We start from the raw sequence: 26,417 nt of genomic DNA, 5'->3' as shown, positions 1-26,417 counted from the left end.
AGCATTGGGTGAAAGGGGGTCTTATTTGTTAAGGCACTGTTAAGCCACGTTACGTGGCTTAACGTTGACTTGTAAATAAGGGGAATCCCCTATCGTCACGGGAACGTCTCAAAAAGTGATGTTCCCATGGTGATAGGGGCTTGCTTGTAAATGTGCCCCTAAAATCATTAGTAATTTGAGTATGTGTTTTGTGTGCACACGTGTGTTAATTTTTTTTAAAATACTGGTTTAATGTTTGAAATTAAAATCCTACAAATTGCTTGGGGGTCCCCGGCTTCCAGTGGTGACTCAATGGGGGTCCTTAGGAGTCAAAAGTTTGGGAACCACTGCCCTACAGCATTATATATTGTGTTACCTCCTCTCTAGCTATCTATTTCAGTGTGTTACTCCAAATGCAATATCTGTTCAAAATAATCCTGAGTGATCTGCTGAACACCTCACCTCAATCTGACACCTGCAAGAGAGGATCAGTTCTTGACCAAGAATAATCTGATGTGTGACTGTGTCTGTCTGGCCCGCGGAACTTAATTCCATCATAAATGTACCAATTCAAAAACTGCTGTTAAATCTTGCAATATTCTCTGTACATTTATCATATATTGCTTAGTATCCTCTTTAGATAACTTATCCTTATGCTATTGAGGAGGCATAATAAATTCACATTATAAATGGGCTTGCATAAGTACCTGGTTCCTTATGAACGATAAATAAGTTATTATGGGAATTTGATTCTGCTTGTGGTCTGAAAATCTACTGACAGTTACCAAACTTCTCTGATTTCGGGTCTTATTCCCCTTCCTGTGCAAATTTTGATTCAGGTGCAAACTGCTGTTTACTCCTGAATCAGAATTATAACTCAGTTCAGTTCACAAACTTTATTCGGATAGACAATGTATCCATAAAAGTGCGACAGTATTTAAAAATAACAATAAGAATTAACACTATGTAGTAGCAGAAATACAGTTGTATGGAGAGAGAATCACGAAAATGTTAGGTGGCAAGTTAAAACAATACAGTCATCATGAATGAATCACTAATGTATAAAACCAAATCATTCGATAATTGGGAATTATAACTCGACTACAAACTATGCACTTGAAAATGTTTTCCCACATGATATGCAGCAGGTATCACCTGCTAGATTCTTTCTGGGATACATCCTTTTAACACACAAAATATCGCTTTACGTTCTCTGAGAGGTCCAACTTCTAAAATTGCCAGTCTCATTTATCACGCTCCTTTGTCTTTCACAGTCGTTTGGCTTACTAATATAATGTATGGCTTGCAAAATCATCTCTGAGAAATGTCTCTACTTCTTCTAGTTTGACTAGAAGCCAGCATACTATTGTTGGGTGACCCAAAAACAATTTTTAGAAAGTTGCCTAGGTCTGCCTTTCCCACCTTCCCTCTATAGTAATGCAGTTCATATGCCTATTGTCACCCGAACCCCCTTAACCCGTTCCGTGCTCCCGTCGGCCATACCTGGCTGGTGCTGCGAACAACCGTTGGCAGACGCAGCCCCGCCCGTTTCTTCGAACGTTCCGCACTGGCACGGAATGTTCGAAGCAGCTATGTGGTTAAAGTGCTTTGGGATGTAAAAAACAAAATTAGACAGGATATCCCTGAAGAAGTTGAGCTCTTCTGTCCCGTGCAATCCAACTGTCTACCACTCATCCCTGCTCCCACAATTCACAGGGATTCCAGCCTAGTCATCTAACACTCTCTGAGAAATTGTTTCAGGCAGTTGGATACATTGTTTCCATATGTTCCCCATTTATTTAATGAGCTGACTACACTTCACTCTTCCTGGCTATTGTTAGTACTCCCTTTAAAAGAATAGCAATAGCTTTCCTTCCAGGAAAACTGTCAACATATGGGATCTAGAAAGGGCTCTGTAGCATAATTGCAAACTGGGTCTGAGTTAAAGCATGTCTCTCCTTAGGCCCCTGTACATGGATTAGGCACACACAAATCCAGTCTCAGTGGTCATAAAAGGAAAATAGCCAGCCCAATTATGACTAATATTTTAACTTATCGAGGCAGTTTGTTTGAGATTTGATTTTCACATTGATTTTACTTTCCACTGTGTCGGCCCACCCCCTCCCCTGCCCAAAACTATGTTCTTTGCTCTCACATTTGCAACAGATCGAGCTAGCACATGCTAACAGTGGCTTTGTGCGAGGTTCTTGTGATGACAGGTAAGTGTAGTAGTTGCTGCAGGCTATGCCTTGGTCTCCTGCCATCCTTGCTGCTATGAAGACCCAGAGTAGATGGATGAGCCCGCCTACTGCTATTGCTCTGCCTCTCTTGGGTTATTGGAGACCCGGGTGAGGTGGCAGAACACAGAGGAGGAGCACTTCCCCTGGTGATATCACAACAGTAGGATACAACTTTTATTTCTCACTGTTCTTACCTCGCAACAATAAATAACCTGATTTCAATCCGGTTATTCATGCTAATTCTTCTAGTGGAAGCCATGTAAAATACATTATTTCTATTAAGGGGAAGAACTGGTGGTAATCTACAGAATAGAAGATGGATTTCTTCATGGAAAAAATTGTGAAAACTGTCAAGTACAAATGTGGAGAAGCACAGTGGTCTGGCATAAACCTTAGGATAAGCTAGAAGATTTCCCCAGAAGCCTCAGACACAGCAATAGTAATCTGTGTGAGTGCAGTTTATGGTGGAAAGATGTACGATGAATAGAGATGGCAGTGGGAGGTTTTGGGGAATTGCAGGGGCGGCTCCTCCGTTTTGGCAGAAGAACGTCACCCCCTTGCCAGCAGATGCAAACCTGGAAAAAAAAATGATAATAAAACTGGTTTATTATCATTTTCTTTTTCTTCATGGAGCCATCTTGGGGGTGTGGCCATCTATCGTCATGACTCATGGAGGAAAAGTGGTTGGCACTGCTACAATTGTGCATGTCTGTTTGGGCCGGCTGTCTTAGGACAGCCAAACCGACATGCGCACCCAGATGTCTCCAACCCGAGCTGAGTTGCTGGGTTGGAGATAGCAAGCACAGGCTCCCAGTGTCTCTGGGCGACCAAATCCAAGGCACTCAGGTCAATCCCAGCACTTCACGCTGCCCTCAGCATGAGGGCAACATCTTTATTGGCCATAAAGAGTCTGGGAGCCTCAGCCTGTGCTGCATTGGAGCCATAAGAATGGTGAGGCGACAGGTTAGTTATTTTTCTGTATTGTTATTATCTATTATCCACCTCCCCCCCCCATGCGCTGCCCACCATCCTGCGCTGCCCCCAGGCTGCTGCTGCACCACTTTTCTCTGACACCGGCCGCTACTGTTGAAATGTGTGCACTTTTTCAAAGGTTAACTCGATAGCTAACTGAATGTTGACAGATCGTGGAATAGTTGTTGTGTTTTTGAAGATCTAAAATAGGTGTTTATAATGAGGAGATAAAGAAGTAGAAAGAGTTTCGAAGTGGAGAGCTTTGGTGTGAAGATCTTAATTAAAGGCGAGCATTCTCTGTCCGAGGTTGGTATTTGAGCCAAAGAGTGGGTTTTGAGCCAGAGAAAGTCATACCAGTGGGCCCTATTCTTAAATATTTTGCTGTGATTTACTCTTATGGTACAGGAAGTCTGGAGATCAGATTGACCTATGATATTCAAATGTTAGAAAACATGTTGTGAGGCCTTCTTGGGCCCACTGTGGTTCTTCATTTTAGTTTTAAATTTGACATGTTTTAGCAGAATATGTTTTAGCAACTTTATTTTTACATGTTTGCTTGAACAATATTATGCTGAGAAGACGTTGTACATGTTTGTTTTAGGAAGCCTTTCTCGTTTTGTAATCAGTACACACTGTTCAAGGTTAGGAACACAGAACAAGATATCCTAGTGATTCCATTGCCTGTTGGGAGACAGCTGCTAACATCTAGACGGATCATTGCATCAAAGCTGTACCTCTAACACAGGGGCTTTTATTATATAAACTTCACACAGGCCTTCCGAGCTCATAGGAGCACTTCAATCACAATTGTCCTGGAACAAACACTGTGTTCCACATTCAGCTCTGCTGACACTGATCTTTTATTCTGTAGCAAAGGATTGCCAATTCCGCTTTAGGCTTATTTCCCTGGCCAAGTTATCCAGGTATGGGGGCTCATGCTAACCTAAGAGATTGGGCAGAAGGTGCACCAACTATGCTCTCAAAGTAGTGAAGTAGTGAGAGGTAGAAATATATACAAATCAGACTGCCATAGTTGGACTGTTTATTCTTTTCACCATGTTCACAATGCTGGTCACATTGCTTTGTTTTATCTGGCTAATAATCACAGCTCATTCTTTTTAGGATTGTTTCAATAAATGTATTGATAACTTTAGTTGTATCATTCTTGTGTAGTTACCATGGCATGCATAAGTAAACAACGAAAGAAATAAGTTCTGTTTCCACAAATCCCTTGTGGAGCACAGTATCATGTTCGATGTTGCCAAAATCACCTGCCACACCAGGAAGGTCAGGGGTTCGGGTGAGGCACTGTGAGATAGCTGGAAATTGAGCCGACAGTCTCTGATGGTGTAGATGGATTCAGTCCCTACATTCTGATGTTCTGTTTTTCTTAATACGTAGTCCTACCTTTTTTCGTGGAACAGTATAAGAAGGAGTAGTACAAGAATAAATCACACTTACAGCAAAAACAGCAATGTATCTCCCTCAATACCATTTAATCATGCACTTCCGATAATTAAGGACGAAAAGTATTTGATGGGAACTCTACTTTCTTCAAAAGTGATGGACTTGGTATATCGGCGTTAAGATTTGCAGTCTGGCAGGTAATCTGCTGGTGAAAGGTATTAAAATCTGTGGGGGATTTGAGTAAATACACCATGGATACGGGGAGGAATTAGAAAGTAGTACATAGTTGGCCATTTTCACAGAAGGAACATAAGGATGCAGGGGAAAGGTAACTAGTCAGTTGTTGTGACCCCCTGTAGGTAGAGCGAGTTCAGATTTGCCAGTTCAGCAAAAATGTGGTGTGTTGTGTTTGTAATGGTGGGGGTAAGAACTGTGAGCTGTGGGAAGGTTGTAGGGGTTGAAAGGATGCTGAATGATTGCCAGATTGATTGATCAATAGTCAGCCATCACATCTGTTGATCCTGGAGTGTGGATGAGAGCCTTAAAGTCATAATGCAGTTATAGATCTAGAACTTAAACTGCTGTCCCACTTTTTAAAATGATGTTTTTTCTCTCTGTATGTAGGTGACTCAACATGTGGCCAGCGTGCGGTGTACCACAGCCTAGGAACAACTGGGATCCCTATTGTTAATGTCAACAACAACTGCTCTACTGGATCCACTGCCTTGTTTATGTCCAGGCAGCTCATTTCAGGAGGTAAGTCACATTCACATTCACTGTGTTTCATATTTATTTTATAGAATTGGCCTTTCGGATACCTGCTCTTTAGGAATAACTAGTCAGTGCTAATTAATCCACAGACATGAACTGTGGTGTTCTAGTTAGTAGACAGAGAATGATGTGCAAAGTCCAATCCACACATTATTTAATAAGCATCAACAAAGTCAATAGGCATGGCCATTTTCAAAGTGGCAGTGCTTCCTTTCTACTTGTTGATGTTGTGTGACTAGGTAAGTGGGTGAATGTGAGACTGAGTCTCCAGTTAGAGGGATGAGTGCTCACATGGATGAATGGATGGATGAGTGAGTGAGTGAATGTGAGTGGATAACAATGTGCATGCACGTCTGAAAGGTTGGATAATCGGCTCATAGCTGGATGAGTGAATGAAAACTGCCACAAATTGTGATCCAATTATAGCATCACACCGGAGATGGGCACGGTCACAAAGCAAAACATTTACTGTATAACATGGATAAATACCATGTTAAGAAGGAGCCTTTGTGTAAGCACCTAAACTAGATGACGTTTTAAAGTAGTTACTGGGATGTAAAGTGTTATTATTTAATGTAATACAATATTCACACACCCTTCCATAAGCTGAAAGAACTAACAAAATAAATATAGACCAGTGTCTGAGCTAAACTTCAGTAACAGCTGTTTTGAATTGCGAATTTGAGGAATGCATATAATAAACAGGTCTACTCAATGAAACTGAAAACAATGGAGATAATAGCCTGGGTTCTTTAAGCCTCTGACACACCAGAATTAATCAGAAATGGAAGAAGACCAGTCAATGTCACTATAATAAGGACTTGATTGCTTGTTGCAGTTGAGTAATTAGTGTAGTAAGCATCTCATTACTTAGAAACACGCTGTGATGGGCTGTTAATGCTAAAGTCAACAAACGATTCCCTTGGGAGAAAATCTTAAGACACCAACACTCTTAAATCACATACACCCCCAAAAGTGCTCATTCAACCAGGGTGGACCACCCCCAAAATACCAAGTTACATGAACTAAGGGACCAAATCAGTGCAAAGATGTATAGCTAATTTATTTTTTACCAATTCTTACAGTTTATTCAAATAATTCTTTACATATGTTACCCAATTAAAACTCATACATTCCCAAAACAGATTTTCTGTTCAAATATTTCATTAAAATTTAAAAACATATAATCACAATGATCAATACAGTTAAAAACCACAGTAGCAAGTGGGACAAAAAATCAACAAGAAAAATGATTTCAAATCACGAAGACATCACAATAGTCAAACCGACAGATAAATAACGTCTAAATGCACACAACTAAAAACAGTAAATCCCTGTTAGATATCAATCTTAGAGTGTTGCATTTGTCATTAATACGTGATGTATTCCAACACAAGGCATCAACGTGTTTCAGTGGGTCCAACGTAATATATCCCCACCTTCTTCAGGAAAGAAACATTTCTTATCCCTCATATTAATAATTCCCCAAGTAAAAAGTACTCCCAGAATCAGGTGTTCTGTAACAAATGTTCACTACCAGGCATGTAAAACTTAAAAGTACATTTCCAACTTGTTCAGTATACTGCATCCTGCTCTCTGGACTGCCCAGGACATATAGGGGTGACTTCTATATATTAACAAGCATTGGCATAGCCAATAGATCTAGCCTTTGGCACCTTGTAAATGTTTAGCCATGCAGCACATTATCACCCACTAGGCACATTATGGATCTGATGCCCGCCAGGATCTTAGGGCAGGATTGAAATCTATTCTAGAGCAGGATTTGGAGAGATTGCAGATAGGGGAAGAAGTAAAGGTAGATAGGGGAAGGAGTAAAGGCCTTGCTTCTGAGGCAGACTCGATCTGGATCTAGTAGACTCTGTGAAGTCCGAGTCGGCCACGGATGTAAGTGCAAACCAGAGATCTAGTCCAGTCTGGGCATTTGATGTATGTTGTAAGGGACTGGTGCGAGATTGGGATCCACTGCTGGCTGGGGATCAAGTGAATGTGAGAATCCCATGCAGACTGCAAATAATATGCAGCGGAAATAATCCAGCGCATGGTGAAAGCCTAGTGGGGCCGCAAGAGGCTACGGATCCAATGGATAGTGAGATCTTGTGCAGCCTGGCCGGCCCACATACACGCATGTAGATCCCGAGTGTCTAGAGCAGCACGGGATGCAGTACAAGCGTTGCACCAGGTGATCCGGGGATGACTGGTAATGTAGACCTGACAAGGTATACAATGCACCCGGGGATCTAGTGCCGCGTGGGATCTAGTGCCAGCTGCAGTCAGATGCAATGCCTGCAGTGCTTGCAGTCCAGCCGGGAGGTTCAGAGCACGCTTGGGGGCAATAAGTACAGGCAGAGAATCTCCTCTGGGTGAGCAGTTTTTACAGGGCATGGAACTAGTGCAGAGAGGAGAGCTAACCAAGGGTGGGGAGCTCGGGCAGGATGGGATCTACTGCAAGCTAAGGAGCCAATAAAGGGTGGGGAGCTAGGGCAAGCTGGGATCTGGTGCAGGCTAAGGAGCCAATGAAGGGTGGGGAGCTAGGACCGGCTGAGATCTGGTGCAAGCTAAGTACTCTGTACAGCCTATGAAACTAACTGCAGGCAGGACGTGGAGTTCGTGCCGAACAACAGATCACGGAGCATCTGCAGGGTATGAAGCGCATGCAGGCCGGTGTGTGTCCTAGTGTCAGTGCAGGTTGGGGCAACTAGGGGTATGACGTTTCTACAAACCAGTGTGTATGATGGAGGCGGTTATTACCTGCGGAGGGGGACCACTGGCTCGGCTGTCGTGCAAGCCAGTTTTTTGGGGGGCGGGCAGGGGGTAGTGCAGGCCGCGGTGCAACTACAGACCAGAGCTCGAGTGGGCCAGTGTACGGGAGGCTGGGAGCTCGAGCTTCGTGGGAAGTAACTTCAGACCTGGTGAAGTCTGTAGAACTACCGCAGTCTGGGAGCTGGTGAGAGCTACGGAGCTGCCCACGCGTAGACGGACGTCAGACACCGCAGCCCGTGCCCCCTCCTCATCCCGTGAAACCCCGTAACCTCTTACCTTGGTTTGCCAGATCTCTAGGTTGGGTGTGGGGGAGGGCAGCAGGTGCTGCAAGGCTATCAGGGCCGCGGGGTCCGTCTTCACCGCTCCGGGCATCTCTATCTTGCTGGAGGTTATGGCGTGCAGCGCTGCAGTTGGGCGTGCAGCGTAGTGCTGTGGTAAAGAGTACTGTGGGACACAATATAGGGGTGCGCTGGGAGATGTGGCACTCACTGGAAGTGTGGTCTTTGGAGAAGTTGTGGCGTGGGATGCAGTCGTACCCAGTGTATCCCTGAGGCGTGCAGTGAACTGGTGGGCGCTGGGGTAGTTGATCGTGCGTTCATGCTCATGTGCAGTGAACGAGTACAGTGAGATGGGGGCACATGTCACCCCTTTCTGAGCAGGGCTTGAAGCTCAGTACGTGCATTGGACAGGGTACAGTGAGGCCTCCGTGCTGCAATTATATTCCCACGCAGGCCAGCTTGAGAGGCGTGTATGTTGGAGCAGTCTAAAGACCCGCGTTGGTTACTGCCGACATTCAAGCAGTCTAAAGACACACGCTGGTTCCTGCAGACATTCAAGCTTTGGTCAACAGTATGTCTTAAACAATGGCTACCCGGGGCAGAGCCCATGACAGTCAGCCACTGGCAGGGGCAATGCTCGCGAGAGAAGCGGGGGCGAGTGAGCGCTGCAAACACGCTAATTAAAATACAGATGGTGACGTGCTTGTAACCGCAAGCCGTAGGCCATGGGCAGATACATTTCCTGGCAAAGGTGGGACATGCACCCGCCTTCGCCTAATTGCGTGCTGTCTTCGCATGCATAGACCAATAGAAAAAAACTTTTTTTTTTAAAAACACACGCACGAGCATGTGAAAAGTCCAGAGTGATTCCAAGAAGTTGTTTTCCTAGAGGAAAGTTTGGGTCTGGAAATAGGTTTACTTTGCCATGGTGACAAGGCTGTTTAAACTGCTCACACAGGCTGCAATGGCATTCCTGAAAATTGTAAAGGGCTAATTAAGTGGATGAGAAAGCAAAAGAGACACAATTGATGGACGGAATGCAGAACAAATCAGACATTCACCCCCAGTCAAGAGATCTGGGTTAACAACTTGCGTCTTCATGACGAGCTCAGCTCGTCATGAGGCACGGTGGCGCTGTGCTCATGACGAGCTGAGCTCATCATGACCGCCACGGTGCTCCCACGCAGGGATAATTCCCCTGCTGTGCTGAGTGTTCTAAGAAACGGGTGTGGTCATGACGAGCTGAGCTCGTCTTGAGCACAGCGCCACCGTACAGTATGACGAGCTGAGCTCGTCACTCAAACTGCGGCCCCGCGCACGCCCTCCTCCCCCCAGAACCGCGGGGGAATTAGCCCCGCAGCGAAGGAGTTAAATCCATCATTCATTTGCTCACCATGCCACCCCAGTTTAGACCTGGCCATATGCAAATCAGCCTTGACCCTGTGCCTCATGGGAACAGTCCAGTCCGAACTGCCAAGCCAGTTCCTCCCTGGACTGGAAACAAGCATCCTAGGACCGGTTTCGGGGTTTCACCCCTCGTCAGCCAGGATAGCTTGACTCCATTGGCATGGAGAGCACGGGACCCATGTCTGGGCATACCCGTCCCACTCGGGATGACATATGTAAAAAGTACAATTGATGAACAAAATGTAGCATAGTAGCATTTCATATATAGGCCTTGGGCACAGGTAACATCACTTTACTAGGGACTTGCAAGTAAACTAAATAAGCCAATTGGATTTAAGCCAATTTTACCATGTTTTAAGGAGAGAGCACATGTACTTTAGCACTGGGTAGCAGTGGTAAAGTGTGTAGACTCCTAAAGCCAGCAAAAATGAAGTCGGCAAAACAGGAGGATTGAAGGCAAAAAGTTATTGGGAAAACCATGCTAAGGATGCCAGATCTAAAGCATGTCCTTCCACACCCTCGCTGGAAGTGGGGAGAACTACCCAGCCAGCTGGGAGTTCTCATACCTAGGGCGGAAATTTCTGGCATAACCATCAGCATTGGCATAGTCTGTTCTAGGATGGTGTTCCACCATAAAGTCCATACCCTGGAGGTGGACCACCTCAACAGTTTGGGATTCTCACTCCTCATCCGCATTAGCCACCTAAGGTGTCTGTGGACTGTCTAAACCCAGAAGTGCGCACCAAACATGTATGGTCTCACCTTCTTCAATTCCCAGATCACTCCAGAGGCTTCCCTTTCTATTGCAGTTCATCTTGGTTCCTTGGAAAGTAGTCTCTCACTGATGAAGGCTAGGGGTTGATCCAGGCCCTCAGCATTTTGCTGCAAGAGCACAGCTCTGCACAATTTATTCTCTGGAGAAGTCGGGGACCTTGAGCATGGGTGCTGTGCACATGGCTTTCTTCAGGGTGTCAAAAGTGTTCGGCACGCCTTTGTCCCGATCACCTGTCTGGGTTGTTTCATAACAGTCCACTCTGTTAAGGGAGCAGCAATGGTGCCATACCCTCTGACAAATCTCCTGTGTCTGTGAGGCCCAGGAAGGTGGTCGCCTCTGTCTGGGTCTTGAGGAAGTTCCCAAGCCAGAATGGTTTGGATCTTGGCTTGGAAAAGCTGCACCTTGCCTCCTCCCTCTTGGCGTCCCAAGTAGACCACTGAACCCTGCCCAATCTGGCAGTTACTGCCCTTGATAGTCAGGCCTGCTCTCAGCAGAACCTGAACATTTTCCTGAGTTGGTAGAAGTGGTCCTTTCTAATAGAACTGAACACCGCAATATCATCTAGATAGGTGCCACTAAAGTTATACAATCCAGCCAGGACCTGGTTGACCAACCTCTGGAAGGTGGCAGGGGCATTCTTTAAACCGAGGGGCATTCACCGAAACTGTAAGTGTCTTTCTGGGGTATAGAATGCAGACCTCTCTTTGGCCCCATCAGTCAAGGCAATCTGCCAGTACCCAGACATTATACCAAACATGCTGAGGAACTTGCCAGCCCCCATTCGATTTGTGAGCTCATCGGCTCTGGGGATGGGGTGTGAGCCAGTCTTGGTTATAGCTTTGAGCCCCAGATAGACCATGCAGAACCTAAGTTCTAGGGTGGTACCTGAAAGAGCAACTTTGGGAACCAACACCACTGGGTTGGAGCAAGGGTTGTGTGAAGGCTCAATAAATCTAGCTCCAGCATTTTTGAGACGTCCTCATTTATGCTGACTCTAACCTTATCAGATAGCCTGTAGATTTTACTCTTCCCAGACATACTATCTCCGGTATCAATATCATGGATACACCATCTAGTGAGTCCTGCACTAAAGGAGAAAAGAGTGGCAAACTGCTTCTGGAACTGGCAGCAGTCCCTCTGTTAGACTAGGGTCAGGGTAGGGAAGAGGCTGATACCCTCCACTGACCCCCTCCTGCTCCTTGGATGAAAGGAGTTCAAGAGAAGTTCACTCTCCTCCTTCACTCTTCTGTCCATGACCTGGAGTGTGGTTACTTCGGACATCTCAAGGTTTGAGGCAATTGAAATGCAAATCCCATTAAGGGTTAATGGGAGTCTTGAAGTCCACTGGGTAGGAGATCTCACACTTTCATTCCTTCACCTCATAGACACCAGACCAGCAGTCTTGTAGGGACCTGGGTGGGCTCCACAGGCTCCATCACACTTTGAGGCCAGGCATAAACTCGACCAGAGTGGCCTTCCAGTTGTACCACCATGTCATGACCTCCTGTCTGGCTTCTATATTTTCTTCGATTCAGAAAAGGGGGTGGTGATGAAAAGAGTGCCTGAATTAAGCAGACCACTCTTACCCAGTCCAAAGATCAGGGCTTGATCCATCACCGTTTTTTAGCTCACTGCACCATCCCAGCTCAGAACTTGGCTATATGCAAATACTGGGAAGGAAACAAGCTTCCGGGGACCGGTTTCTGCCATTTCAGGCGTCGTCGGCCCGGCTTGCTTGAATCCTGATGGTGCAATGAGCAAGGGACTCACATCTGAGTATACCCTTCCACGCTTATGGTGGACAAAACGATTCAGAAAAGGGGGTGGTGATGAACAGAGTGCCTGAATTAAGCAGACCACTCTTACCCAGTCCAAAGATCAGGGCTTGATCCATCACCGTTTTTTAGCTCACTGCACCATCCCAGCTCAGAACTTGGCTATATGCAAATTAGTCTGTTCCTGTCCCAGTGCATGATGGGAACAGGGCAAACCAAACTACCAAGCCAATTCTTATACTGGGAAGGAAACAAGCTTCCGGGGACCGGTTTCTGCCATTTCAGGCGTCGTCGGCCCGGCTTGCTTGAATCCTGATGGTGCAATGAGCAAGGGACTCACATCTGAGTATACCCTTCCACGCTTATGGTGGACAAAACGATTCAGAAAAGGGGGTGGTGATGAACAGAGTGCCTGAATTAAGCAGACCACTCTTACCCAGTCCAAAGATCAGGGCTTGATCCATCACCGTTTTTTAGCTCACTGCACCATCCCAGCTCAGAACTTGGCTATATGCAAATTAGTCTGTTCCTGTCCCAGTGCATGATGGGAACAGGGCAAACCAAACTACCAAGCCAATTCTTATACTGGGAAGGAAACAAGCTTCCGGGGACCGGTTTCTGCCATTTCAGGCGTCGTCGGCCCGGCTTGCTTGAATCCTTATGGTGCAATGAGCAAGGGACTCACATCTGAGTATACCCTTCCACGCTTATGGTGGACAAAACGATTCAGAAAAGGGGGTGGTGATGAACAGAGTGCCTGAATTAAGCAGACCACTCTTACCCAGTCCAAAGATCAGGGCTTGATCCATCACCGTTTTTTAGCTCACTGCACCATCCCAGCTCAGAACTTGGCTATATGCAACTTAGTCTGTTCCTGTCCCAGTGCATGATGGGAACAGGGCAAACCAAACTACCAAGCCAATTCTTATACTGGGAAGGAAACAAGCTTCCGGGGACCGGTTTCTGCCATTTCAGGCGTCGTCGGCCCGGCTTGCTTGAATCCTGATGGTGCAATGAGCAAGGGACTCACATCTGAGTATACCCTTCCACGCTTATGGTGGACAAAACGATTCAGAAAAGGGGGTGGTGATGAACAGAGTGCCTGAATTAAGCAGACCACTCTTACCCAGTCCAAAGATCAGGGCTTGATCCATCACCGTTTTTTAGCTCACTGCACCATCCCAGCTCAGAACTTGGCTATATGCAACTTAGTCTGTTCCTGTCCCAGTGCATGATGGGAACAGGGCAAACCAAACTACCAAGCCAATTCTTATACTGGGAAGGAAACAAGCTTCCGGGGACCGGTTTCTGCCATTTCAGGCATCGTCGGCCCGGCTTGCTTGAATCCTGATGGTGCAATGAGCAAGGGACTCACATCTGAGTATACCCTTCCACGCTTATGGTGGACAAAACGATTCAGAAAAGGGGGTGGTGATGAACAGAGTGCCTGAATTAAGCAGACCACTCTTACCCAGTCCAAAGATCAGGGCTTGATCCATCACCGTTTTTTAGCTCACTGCACCATCCCAGCTCAGAACTTGGCTATATGCAAATTAGTCTGTTCCTGTCCCAGTGCATGATGGGAACAGGGCAAACCAAACTACCAAGCCAATTCTTATACTGGGAAGGAAACAAGCTTCCGGGGACCGGTTTTATAGGTGTGGCAGGGTATACTCAGACATGAGTCCCTTTCTCACTGCTCCATCAGGATTCAAGCAAGCCGGGCCGAAGAGGCTGAAATGCCAGAAACCGGTCCCCGGTAGCTTGTCTCCTTTCTGGTGAAGAATTGGCTTGGTAGTTTGGTCTGCCCTGTTCCCATGATGCACTGGCCCAGGGACAGACTAATTTGCATATAGCCAGGTTCTGAGCTGGGATGGGGCAGTGAGATAAATAACGGTGATGGATCAAGCCCTGATCTTTGGACTGGGTAAGAGTGGTCTGCTTAATTCAGACACTCTGTTCATCACCACCCCCTTTTCTGAATCGTTTTTGGCCACTATAGGTGTGGCAGGGTATACTCAGACATGAGTCCCTTTCTCACTGCTCCATCAGGATTCAAGCAAGCCGGGCCGAAGAGGCTGAAATGCCAGAAACCGGTCCCCGGTAGCTTGTCTCCTTTCTGGTGAAGAATTGGCTTGGTAGTTTGGTCTGCCCTGTTCCCATGATGCACTGGGCCAGGGACAGACTAATTTGCATATAGCCAGGTTCTGAGCTGGGATGGGGCAGTGAGATAAATAACGGTGATGGATCAAGCCCTGATCTTTGGACTGGGTAAGAGTGGTCTGCTTAATTCAGACACTCTGTTCATCACCACCCCCTTTTCTGAATCGTTTTTGGCCACTATAGGTGTGGCAGGGTATACTCAGACATGAGTCCCTTTCTCACTGCTCCATCAGGATTCAAGCAAGCCGGGCCGAAGAGGCTGAGATGCCAGAAACCGGTCCCCGGTATCTTGTCTCCTTTCTGGTGAAGAATTGGCTCGGTAGTTTGGTCTGCCCTGTTCCCATGATGCACTGGGCCAGGGACAGACTAATTTGCATATAGCCAGGTTCTGAGCTGGGATGGGGCAGTGAGATAAATAACGGTGATGGATCAAGCCCTGATCTTTGGACTGGGTAAGAGTGGTCTGCTTAATTCAGACACTCTGTTCATCACCACCCCCTTTTCTGAATCGTTTTTGGCCACTATAGGTGTGGCAGGGTATACTCAGACATGAGTCCCTTTCTCACTGCTCCATCAGGATTCAAGCAAGCCGGGCCGAAGAGGCTGAAATGCCAGAAACCGGTCCCCGGTAGCTTGTCTCCTTTCTGGTGGAGAATTGGCTTGGTAGTTTGGTCTGCCCTGTTCCCATGATGCACTGGGCCAGGGACAGACTAATTTGCATATAGCCAGGTTCTGAGCTGGGATGGGGCAGTGAGATAAATAACGGTGATGGATCAAGCCCTGATCTTTGGACTGGGTAAGAGTGGTCTGCTTAATTCAGACACTCTGTTCATCACCACCCCCTTTTCTGAATCGTTCTATATTTTCTTGGACTTCTCCTGGAAGCACTTGATCTAGATTTGGATTTCCAGCATGTAGCTGGAGGACTTTCCTGGGAGCTTGCTTCCAACCCTCCTTAACCAGACAGAGTGGTCCTGGAACAGGGTGCCTATACAGAAGCTCAATAGGGCTGAATACAATCCTCTTCAGTGGTACCTCACTGTATGAAGAACAACAGGCATGAAAAGAGGACATCTAACTTCTGCATGACATGCCCATGAGCATGCCCTTTGCGGTCTTTTGAACATCTTAATAACCCCATTAGTTTGGTGATGGTAAAGTGTGAAGAACTTGTAGGTTACCCCACACTCCTTCCACAAAGACCTCTTGTACACAGACATGAAGTAGTTACCACGGTCCTATACTACTATTACTTGGGGACCACCACATGGGTAAATCTCCCCCTCAGTGCCCCGGCCACCACGGGCACAGTCTCAGCCCTCAGAGGTTTAGCTTCTGAGTACCGGGTGGTATCGTCCACCAAGATCAGGATGAGCTTGTTGCCAAGAGCTGTCTTGGTGTCCAGAGGCTCAACAATGTTGATTCCCACCCATTCAGAGGGAATGCCAATGATAGGGGATGGCTGCAGGGGAGCCTTGCACTTCCCACCTAGCTTGCCACTGGCCTGGAAGATAGGGGATGACCTGCAGAATGAATCTGAAGCCATCCCCATCTGGGGCCAATTAAAGAAAGTGACATGCCTCTCAAAGGTCTTGTCCTGCCCCAGATGACTTTCATGGGGAACATAATGAGCTAGCTCCAGTAGGAAGGCCCTGTAGCACTAGGGGATCACCAATACATGAGTTGCACCAGGTGCAGAAACCTTAGGCTAACTATACATGGGACCATTCTCCCAATAGATCAGGTGATCACCAGAGGTGTGGCCAGATTTCTGGATCCCGGCCTGCTGCATTAGGCCCTCAAGAGTAGGACACTACATCTGTGTCTTTCAGAACGCCTCCCTAGAGGAACCCCCTTCCTTCTGCTTTCTGGCAGGTACCAGGGCCATTCTTCCTGGATCCAGGTACCCCTGACTTCTCTGTCGGGCCATGGACTGTGTGGTCAGGCACACCCAGCTAGGCAACCCTAACATTTCCAGGTGTGACCTGAACTCCTCTTCCTTCCAGATGATGTACTCTAGCAGGTAATCCACAGGCATGGATGGACTCACAGCTACTGTCAAGGAACATGAGACCACCTTTCCTCCCCACTCAAAGGGAATCCGTTTCACTGAATAGTGACTCTTATGATTGTCAGCCACAATAACCTGGTGGAATGCATAAAGGACTACCTGCTCTGAGGTCACCAGATGACATGTGACAGTTGTCATGTTATCTCCAGAGCCTACACTCTCTGCCCATTGTTGGGGATCCTCTGCCTGTATTTCGTAGTATTACTAGGGATGTGAGTTCTTAGAACCATCTCTTCATCACCAAAGGGCACATGGATAACCTCTGCACTATTCCCCATACATACTATCTGGGGCAATCTCCTCCCTAAGCGCCACACTGGCCAGGCCTGTTCTCTGCCCACCAGTGGAAGTCGGTACCCGCTTTGGACTCTTGGCATCCCCCTTGTAGTGCCCAACCTGTTGGCACTCCTGGCACTTGGAGGGTGCCTGCCCTGAGTACTTCCTCACAAGGAACCACACCTTCTTCTGTTCAGGTGGGATTGGGTGTCCTGACTTTTGCAACTAGTTTAGGGTTTATTTATAAAACTCCTTGTTTTCATGTGTGTCTCCCCCTCCTTCTTTTGGTGGGGACCCCGCCCACCCTTATGGCGATCCCCACCAGGTACCTTCTTGTGGACACTGGTGCTGAGCCAGTCGTACACCTTGTTTAGCAAAGTCCCTGAGGGTCAGAGCGCTTACTATCAATAAGGTATTGGAGCAGATCTGTAAATACAAAGACTGAGCATGTGCTGTCTTGCAATTAAGTTATACAGCCCTTGGTAATACTCCACTTCACTGCCCTTGACCCCACCATACAGTGCCTGTCAAAAGGAACCCACACAATCAACCCAGGACTGATGAGTCCGCTTCTGGCTGTCCCTAAACTTCCTGTGCTTTTCAGCGGTGAGGTCATATTTTCTAACAAGGCTTTCCTTCATGGGAGGATAGTCTTTTTTGTTCCACTTTAAAGTGGGTTATTTGCAGTCTAAACTTCCTCTCTGCCTTGCTATCTGCCAGCTCTTCCGGGGACAGGCCTCGAGAACACATACTCTGGCATGGAGTTCCAACTCAGGAGTCCAGTCATCCTGCTCTGCTGAATACTGCATCTCAGGGCTAGTATCCACCCCCTACTCTGGCTCCTCTACATTACTATTCTCATTCTGGTCCTCTGTTGTGACTGACAACTGGGGGGCCTTTATGCATGTCCTCAGAATTTTTGGGGGTGCTGCCTTCCTGGTGCTCCTTTTGGCAGGAAGCCCCTTCTCCTTGCAAATTCCCTTGTGCCCAGCCACAGTGTAGCTCTCAAGATTGAGGAGCTCAAATGCCATCTATGCAGGTGAAACCACAAGCACAAACGGGCAGGTAGAGTAAGGGTGAATTCGGGCAAAACTAAAAGACAAATCAAAGAGGATTAGAAAATCGATTTGGTCTCTTCAGAAATTGATACTGACATAGAATAGGCCTTATAATGTTAGTAGGTATTCATAGTGTAGTTTTGCAGTGCCTAATGAAAGTCTGTGGTACCCACTTTGTGTTGCACATTATTGGCAAAAATTTCTCTATCGTAGAGTTTTGCTCTATTTAGGCCTAAAGGGTCCAGCAAGGTACCAATGTAGTGGTACACATGCATCCTGAGTGTAGATTACCAGTCCCTAACATCATATCTAGACCAACCGTTGTCACTTTAAGAATTTTCCTACTTTCCTGGCTCAGCTCATAATCATAGTTCCAGGCCTTTGACCACCCTCCAGGGCCAAGCTAATTAGTCTACTGTCCAGCAAGAGGATCAAAAGCCTCTGCACACAATAGACCTATTAACAGTGCTTGACCAAGTTCATGGGAAAGGAAGGGGTGGGAGGAGATTTGCATCTGTTAATTAACTTGTTACACTGCACCTGGGCTTGGAAAGCCCAGGCCCACAGAAACAAAGATGGAGTACCAGACCTTCACATCAGACCTAGGGACTCTCTTTTGAAGTTTTGGTGACAAGAGATCAGACAGTGGTTTTAGCTAGGGGCGGAGCTGTGGCTCTCAAGGAAGCTCTTTGCGAAGGCAACTTGAAGTCGTATATTAGATTGACCTAGAATGCTGTGCAGGGAGGTTGGAAAAAGGTTGTAATGATGAATTGGCACCCTAGGATTAGCCAGGGGTGCCTTGCTTCTTGGACTTTCCACCCCCTCTTATAAAACCCTACACAAGGGAGCGATGAGAAGACACTGAACTTGGGACTGAAGGCAGTGAAAGTATGCCCATCTGTTAGGAGAAGCCACCTGATGTCCCTGCAAAGATAGATTTTGACTCCAACAGACTTCCAGTAATAAGATAGATCTCTTCCGGGACATTGGCGCTGACCCCCATATACCACCTGAGCAACAGTTGAGGGAATGGACCCGCTGGGAGACCCCGGATAGCTCCTCTCGAACTTATGTTGACTGGCCTTAAAACTGCTGCTGACACACTTGTGGGCATGGGGCAGGAGCAGTGTGGCTGGGAGGGTGTATTGCTTATATATTTATTTATTTAGTTATAGGTTTTATATAGTGCTAGCTAGACCCAAGGGTATCAGAGCTCTTTACATGATCGAAGAACACCGTATAATCAGGTAGCTTACCGGAAGATGCAAGACATACTAGATCAATAGAAACAAACAATAATAAACAAAGAAAATCGTTAGGCAATGAGCATGGATTAAACGTAATGGCAATAAGAGCAGAGTAAGATCAAGGGAAAGAAACACCTACAAAACAGCAGAAACAAAATAACAACTGACTATAACAGAGCACAGAGTACTATAAAGAGAGATAATTAACAATGTTCAGAATGCTTAGGTGTAAAAGTATTTGTTTCAGGTCATATTTGAAGCGATAGGAGGGGTTACATCGTAGCTCTCTAGGTAAAGAGTTTGATATGCTGGGTGCATATGGAGCTTTAAATCCTGTGCATGCTACTGCCTTTAATACTACACTTTCATGACTGCCCTGCAGTATAGAACAGTTCTTACCTACTTTATGTACCTTCACCCAAAACACAAACGAACACCTAGGTGTCATTTTATTCCACCCAGACGTTTCTAGACAGATTGCACTGCATTCTGCTGCTGGTCTCTGCAAAGAAACCTTGGCTCATGGCTGCTACTACCCTTTACCCTAGATCGCCAACACGCTGCCCGGCCCTTCTCAAGGGACTCTGGCACACACCCATATTAGCAATGTATTGCTTGCAGGCTTTGTAGGGGCTTGGGAAGAGACCACACAAGTAGAAGAGAGCCTCTGGAGTGCAAGTAGAAGACCGGTTTAGTGAAGGGTGTCATAAAACCAAGTTCCCTGCTTAAAGTTCCCTTTAGAGGACAGGAGGTCTGGAAAAAAATGCTCCTAGTGGAGCGAGCTGGCCACACATTATTTAATGGGCACACTGTGCCTTTCTCCAATATGGTGCATCTTTAAGCAGGTGCCCCATCCGCAAACTGGGACTGCTACCATCAATGTACTGCCCCCATGGCAGCCACCCAATGTGGCGCTGCCATGAGAGCAGCACATTCAGTGAAAGACAGAGCAGCTGTTTGCAAGCTGATCCTTGTTTCATAATGTAGACAGCAGAATCTCGCCCTTTAATTAAGTGACAGATTTCCTTTGTAGACTGGTGCAATGAGTGACTACAGCTGCCTGCAGGGGGTGACTGGGGTGCCCATGGGCCCCCTTTCCCACTTACCCCCCACATAGGGCTGCCTTAAGGGAACCCACTGATCAGTGCCCTCCTCCTATTGCGAGTAATAGAAGAGGGGAAGTGCTGTACAATCAGGAGGCTGTATGCTGAGCTTATTGTGCATAGAGGGGATGATTTAGTTAAATTTGAAACCAAATGGATGGACACATTAGGGATTCCCAAGGGCGTGTATGGAAAATCACTGCAACTAGGTCAGGAGGCTCTGTGCTCGTCGGCTCTACAAGCCCAACACTATAAGACTCTATACAGACTTTACTATACGCCAGCCAGAATTGCCCAGTGGGGATGCACACAGGGGATTACTTGTCCGAGATGTGATAGCACGGAAGGAGACATAAAACATATGTTTGCTGAGTGCCCGAATCTTCTCCCCCTCCTAAAAGACATGGAAGTTTTTTTTTTGACAGATCTTTGAACTTTAAGGTAAAATTAACAGCGGATATAATCCTTTTAGGAGAAGAGACTGGCACTTTGCAACCACAATTTGTATACTTTGTATTTGTGGCCATGGCGGTGCTACGCCTATGTATAGCTACCTTTGGCGGGATAAACTACCACCAACCATGCAACAATGGTTGGCAAGGTTGTTGCATATACATAATATGGAAAAGGCTATATATGCGAGAAAGGGGAAGAAGGGTAGGTCATTAGGCTTACAGATATGGAGCCCGATCGTAGAATGGAAAAATAGGATGGTTAGAGTTTAGACTGAGCAGGAAATGTAAATGTAAATGTAAATGTAAATGTATTTCGATTTATATAGCGCACGAATCACCCAGGGGTCTCAAGGCGCTTGCTTAGGGAACCCGTCCTGGTATTCCCCTGTGAGATACCCCGGCAGGGTATCCACAAGGTGAAAGCCAGGCATCCCGCCGCGAGGGGCCGTAGTGGAGATTAAGCAAGCTATTGCCCAGAGTCGCAGAGTGTGACCCCGTGAGTCGAGTAGGCACCGGAGCGAGAATTGTCGAGTCCGTGGAATTTTGAGCCCGAGACCCGCCGAGGCGGGGAATCGAACCCTGGTCCACGGCCGATCTCAGCTTCCGGGTCTGCCGCCTCTAACCACTGAGCCACGCTTCTCCACCTCAATCTTGGGCTTGCTGGGTCATCAATGCTCCTTTACCTGTTAGGCCAACCTGGTTAAATTTCCAGGTAAGGCTTTGCATATTTGGTTAGATTGGTCTTATTATTTTTATTAAGTTGGTATGATATATCTTGTGGTACTGTCTTCTCTTTAGTTCACGGATTAGCCAAAATGTAAGCAATTTGTAAATGCTGAGTTTTATAACGGCCAAAAATCCTGCCCTATACGTATAGGTAACCATATGTAACTAGACTGATCATAGGCTTGTTCTTGACATATACCTGTGTATTTGACTTACGCTCTTAATTGAAATGTCCTGTGCGGGGGAGGGTGGGAAGGGAATAAATGTTGTAAAAACTGTTTAATAAAAACATTTAAAAAAAAAAAAAAAGATCAGTGCCCTCCTCCAACATGTTTTTTTCTCTTCGCTGGCATCTGGAATAAGGCGCGGGCATTAAGGCAAAGTTATTTCCTCATTTGCTTGGACCCACACTCCCATGCAGATAAGGGTATGCCATTTCTACTTCGAGCTAGCGCTACATGTGTGCCAGTGCTATCAGTAATACCGAATAGACTTCACAAGCGTCTGTTGCCCCTTCCATATTACCATAGTGCCCCGGGCGCACACCCCTGTTGCACCCCTCGGGCACCTTGTTTGATGCTGAATCAGGAGAGAAATGAGTCCATGATTGTTGAAATTGGCCCTACAGGTCTGAGATATGAGCTGGTCCCCTTTGACGACCAGGTAGAGAACAAACCTCTTAGCCCTTCACACCAATATCTTCAATTTCCCTCAAGCCACAGGGTCTCGGTTACCATCAGCTGTTATTTTCTCAGGAAGTGGACGTGCGTGGGGTGCCCTTCCAAGGCTCACTCTCGGCTTCAGACCCCATCGCTCTGGGACCAAAGCCAGAAACAGGAAGGGTCTCGGGCAGATTGGTGCCCTTCCAGCTTCCTTGTGCTGGGAGGGGGGTGGTTGCACCAGTCAGCAGTGATGCCCAGGTGCTGCACGGGCGGAAAAGAAACCTGCTGGAGTGTGTCGCAGGCAGGGGAGCCAGCTAGGCAGTGCAGGAGTGGGGTCCCCCCTCTGCCTTTAAAAACACCATTGCCTTTTTAAATGTGTTTGGAGGCTGCAGGGATTGCAGCAGCCCTTGAAGAAGGAAGGCACCCTATGTCTCCTATGACCTTATAATATTTTTTTTATTTGCATTTTTTCCAGGAACAATATTACAATTACGTCATCATCAATTAACATCCCCTGTCTTCCAACCCTCCACCCCCTTCGCCATATGTCTAGTAAAAATAATGCAATCCGTTTGTCAATCCAGCTCAATGCTTCTATCTCCATCATGTCTTGTTTCCTCCTGATCTTTCTATACCCTAAAAGAGCCCTAGCCCTAATAGCCCTCTTACAGTCCCCCATCAAGGCCATGGTATTTTCTCCATTTATTCCAGACTCTTCCAAATTTCTTGGGGCAGCCTCTCGCCTTATATGTGACCCTTCCTGCCGTCATATAGAGGTCCAAACCTCTCCTCCATTCCTCAATCTGTGGCGTCGTGCTCGCCCCCCAGTATTTTGCAACATCTCTCTTAGCCACCACCAAGGCCAGGACCAGGAATATCAGTAGTGGGCGCGCCAAATCTATATCATTAGTTATGCCTAGTAGGACTAGCCTGGGGTCCATGTGCAAAGGGGATTCCAGTACCGCTGCCAATTCTTCCAGTATCCCCTCCCAGTATGTTTGGATCTTTGGGCAGGACCAGATTATATGGAAAAAACCTCCCTCTTCCAGTCAGCATCTGAGGCAGTTCGTATCTCCTATCTTCCCCATTTTGTATAGTCGCACCCTATCAAAGTAAGTTCTATGCAGTACATTAAATTGTATGAGTCTCAGCCGGGACTTAATGGCCACCTCCCTCGGATGCATGAGCACCGTGTCCCAATCTACCAAGTCCATCTCTCCTACATCTCCCTCCCATTTTGCTCTAAGGGTGTCCAGACCATCCGGCATGTTATTCATAATAGTCCTGTATGTGAGTGATACTGCCCTTTCAGGTATGTGTTCTTGTAGTAGCCTACCCTCTAGGGGTGCATATTTGGGAAGGGTACCCTCTGTTATCCCCTCTGCCCGCCAGGCATGACGCAACTGAGCATACTTTAAGTATTGCGTGGGGAGCAGTCCAAATTCTGTCCTCATAGCCTGGAATGATTTTAAGACGCCTCCTACAGTCACGTCCCCTATCGTTGATATACCTATATCGTCCCATTTCTTGAATCCTTTCAGTTTATTCAGTTCCCTCAGCCAGGTACAATGCCATAGTGGCGTTTGTCTAGTAAGCTTTTGCTCCCACCCTATGGCCCTGGTCGCCCTATTCCAAATTATCAGCGCCAGTCTAGTGGCCGGCAATAGCCGACCCTTCCATTGACCCCCATATAAATAGTAGGTATATGGACGGTTACCCATAGCACTCTTTTCCAGGGCATATGTGGGGTGAGTGGCCGAGGCATGGACCCAATCGTTGATCGTTATCAGGTGCTCTGCCCAGTAGTAAGCCTCAACATTGGGGAGAGAAATCCCTTCGCTATATTGGTGTCTCTGCAGGGTCGACAATGCTACTCTAGGCTGTTTACCTAACCACAAAAAGGAGCGGACTTCTGAATTTATATCTAGGAACACCCGTCTTGGGAGAGGGTAGTATTCGTTTTGGAATGCATATAGGAGTTTAGGTAGCGTCACCATTTTGAACATGGCCGCGCGACCCACAAGCGTCAGGGGCAGTAGCCTCCATCTGGTCGCGTCTGCTACAAAGTTGCGCACTACCCGCCTGACATTTCTATCGCACGAGCGTTTCCTGTCCATTATGACAAACACTCCAAGGTATACGAACCCCTCCACTGTCGTCTGTAGCCTGCCCGGGCGGTTCGTCCACTGTTCCCTGCCACTAGGGTCATATATGACCGATTTATGCCAATCAATCTTATATCCCGAGTGCGCTCCATAGCGTTCTAGCTCTGAGAAGAGCACCGGTATCGTTGTCTCCAGATGTGTAACATATAGTAGGACATCGTCCGCTTATAATGATATTTTTTCATCTGCCACCTCTCGGGGGCCTACCTTGAAACCTCTGATCTCCGGGTGTTGTCGAACCACTGCTGCCAGCACTTCTATTGTCAGCGTGAAAAGCAATGGGGACAAAGGGCACCCCTGTCTTGTTCCCCGCTGTACTGGGAAATCCTGTGACAGAACCCCATTTACTTTGACCCTCGCCCTGGGGTCAGTGTATAAAAGTCGTACCCACTGCCTGAATTGCGGGCCAAAACCGAAGCGGACCAGAACACCTTCCAGGAATGGCCAGTGCACAGCGTCAAACGCTTTCTCCGCGTCAAGCGAAAGGAACCAGTGGGGGTCCCGCCGTGTACCCACCTCCTGCAGCCAGTTATGAGTCCTTGATAGATTAAATCTGGTGGCCCTACCCGGCAGGAACCCCGTCTGGTCCAGATGGACCAAGTCCGGGATCACCCTTCGCAGTCTAAGTGCTAGTACAGTTGCCAATAGTTTGACTTTGATGTTTAAAAGAGATATGGGCCGATAAGAGGAGCAATCCTCCGGCGGCTTGCCCTCTTTGACTATTGGGATAATCGTGGCCATGCGCAGGTCTGGATGGAGTTTTCCTGTTTGGGCCGCGTCCTCAAACAGCCCAAGTAGGTGGTGAGCCAGGAGGTCCTTAGTTTTTTTGAAAAACTCTGCCGGAAACCCATTCGGGCCTGGGACTTTCCCCGCACGTAACTTAGCTATGGCCTTCTTAATTTCGTCGAGTGTAAGTGGGGTTTCTAAATCATGTATGTCTGCGTCTGCCAGTCCCGGGAGCTCTATGTGCTCCATATAGGACATAGCCTCCTCTTGCATTCCCAGCTCTCTTCCTGCATAGAATTGTCGGTAATGAGTAGCAAACGCCTCCGCAATCTGGCCATCTGTCACTGCGAGGTTTCCACGGTCGTCTCTAACTTGATCAATCCACCGCGCGTCCCTCTCTTTCCTACTTAGCCAGGCCAGCAATTTGCCTGACTAGTCCCCCACATCGTACAGGCGATGTAACGTTGCCATTGCCTGTGTTTTGGCCTCTCTCGTCACCACGTCTCTGTAATGTCTTTGCACATCAGTCAGTTTCTGAAACGTTGTCAAGTCTCTGCTATCCTGACAATCCCTTTCCAGTGCCAGTTCTGGGTCTCCATCATCCCCAGCTCTCTCTGGGTGTCCCGATGCCTCTCTGCCAGTCTATTCTGGGCTCTATCTCTCATGACCGCCTTAAAGGCCTCCCAGAAGACCACCTTCGACGAGACTGAGCCCAAATTCTCAGCTATGTACACCTTGACATCTGCCCTCAGGCCCTTCAGTACAGTCGGGTCTTGCAGGTCCCAGGCCGCTAATCTCCACTGCCCCTGTCTCTGTTGTGTCTTTCGCCCCACTGTCACTAGGAGCGGCGAGTGGTCCGATATCCCCCTGGCTTTATAGTCTGCTATGTCTTCTCTTGACACCATAAGTCGAGCCATAAAGATATAGTCTAGTCTGGAATAGACCTTATGCGCCCCAGAGAAGAAGGAGTATGTCCTGTCTTCCGGGTGTAGCCATCGCCATATATCCGTCAGCCCTAGCGCTCTAATCATATTACAAAGGGGGGTCTGGGCCTGATCTTTCGATCTTTCTCCCGTTTTATCTAGGGGTGGGAACATCACGTCATTAAAGTCTCCCCCCAGTACCTTTATGGTATCGGATGTGCTAAGAAGGATATCCGTGACCCCACGTAGTGTGATTGCCTGCAATTTTTGGAGGGGCGTATGTTATGACCTTATAATATTGACCCCGGGAGAGACTTTTCATTATTTCGAAACTCTTCCTGAGCCTATGCTTCAGCACATAGGTTTTGGGATTATAAGGACCCCTATTGGTTGGCGATAGGACTGCAGTAGCAGTCTAACGAGAGTAAAGTAAACTCTGGACACGTTATTTAAATCA

At 47.2% G+C, this 26,417-nt stretch overlaps 1 protein-coding gene across 1 annotated transcript in view; it reads left to right on the top strand.

Moving 5' to 3' along the window:
• The window catches only part of SCP2 (sterol carrier protein 2), a 336,550-nt gene that overhangs the window by 102,336 nt on the left and 207,797 nt on the right, over positions 1–26,417 (top strand). The window contains exon 4 of the mRNA XM_078670520.1: positions 5,223–5,354. Within this exon, the coding sequence (XP_078526646.1) occupies positions 5,223–5,354 (132 nt within the window). The remainder of the gene's footprint in view (positions 1–5,222; positions 5,355–26,417) is intronic.

Source organism: Lissotriton helveticus, chromosome 1_2, assembly GCF_964261635.1.
Source record: "Lissotriton helveticus chromosome 1_2, aLisHel1.1, whole genome shotgun sequence".
Lineage (NCBI taxonomy): Eukaryota > Metazoa > Chordata > Amphibia > Caudata > Salamandridae > Lissotriton > Lissotriton helveticus.
Note: the sequence above shows the minus strand (reverse complement) of the source record. Positions and strands in the feature narration are given on the sequence as shown.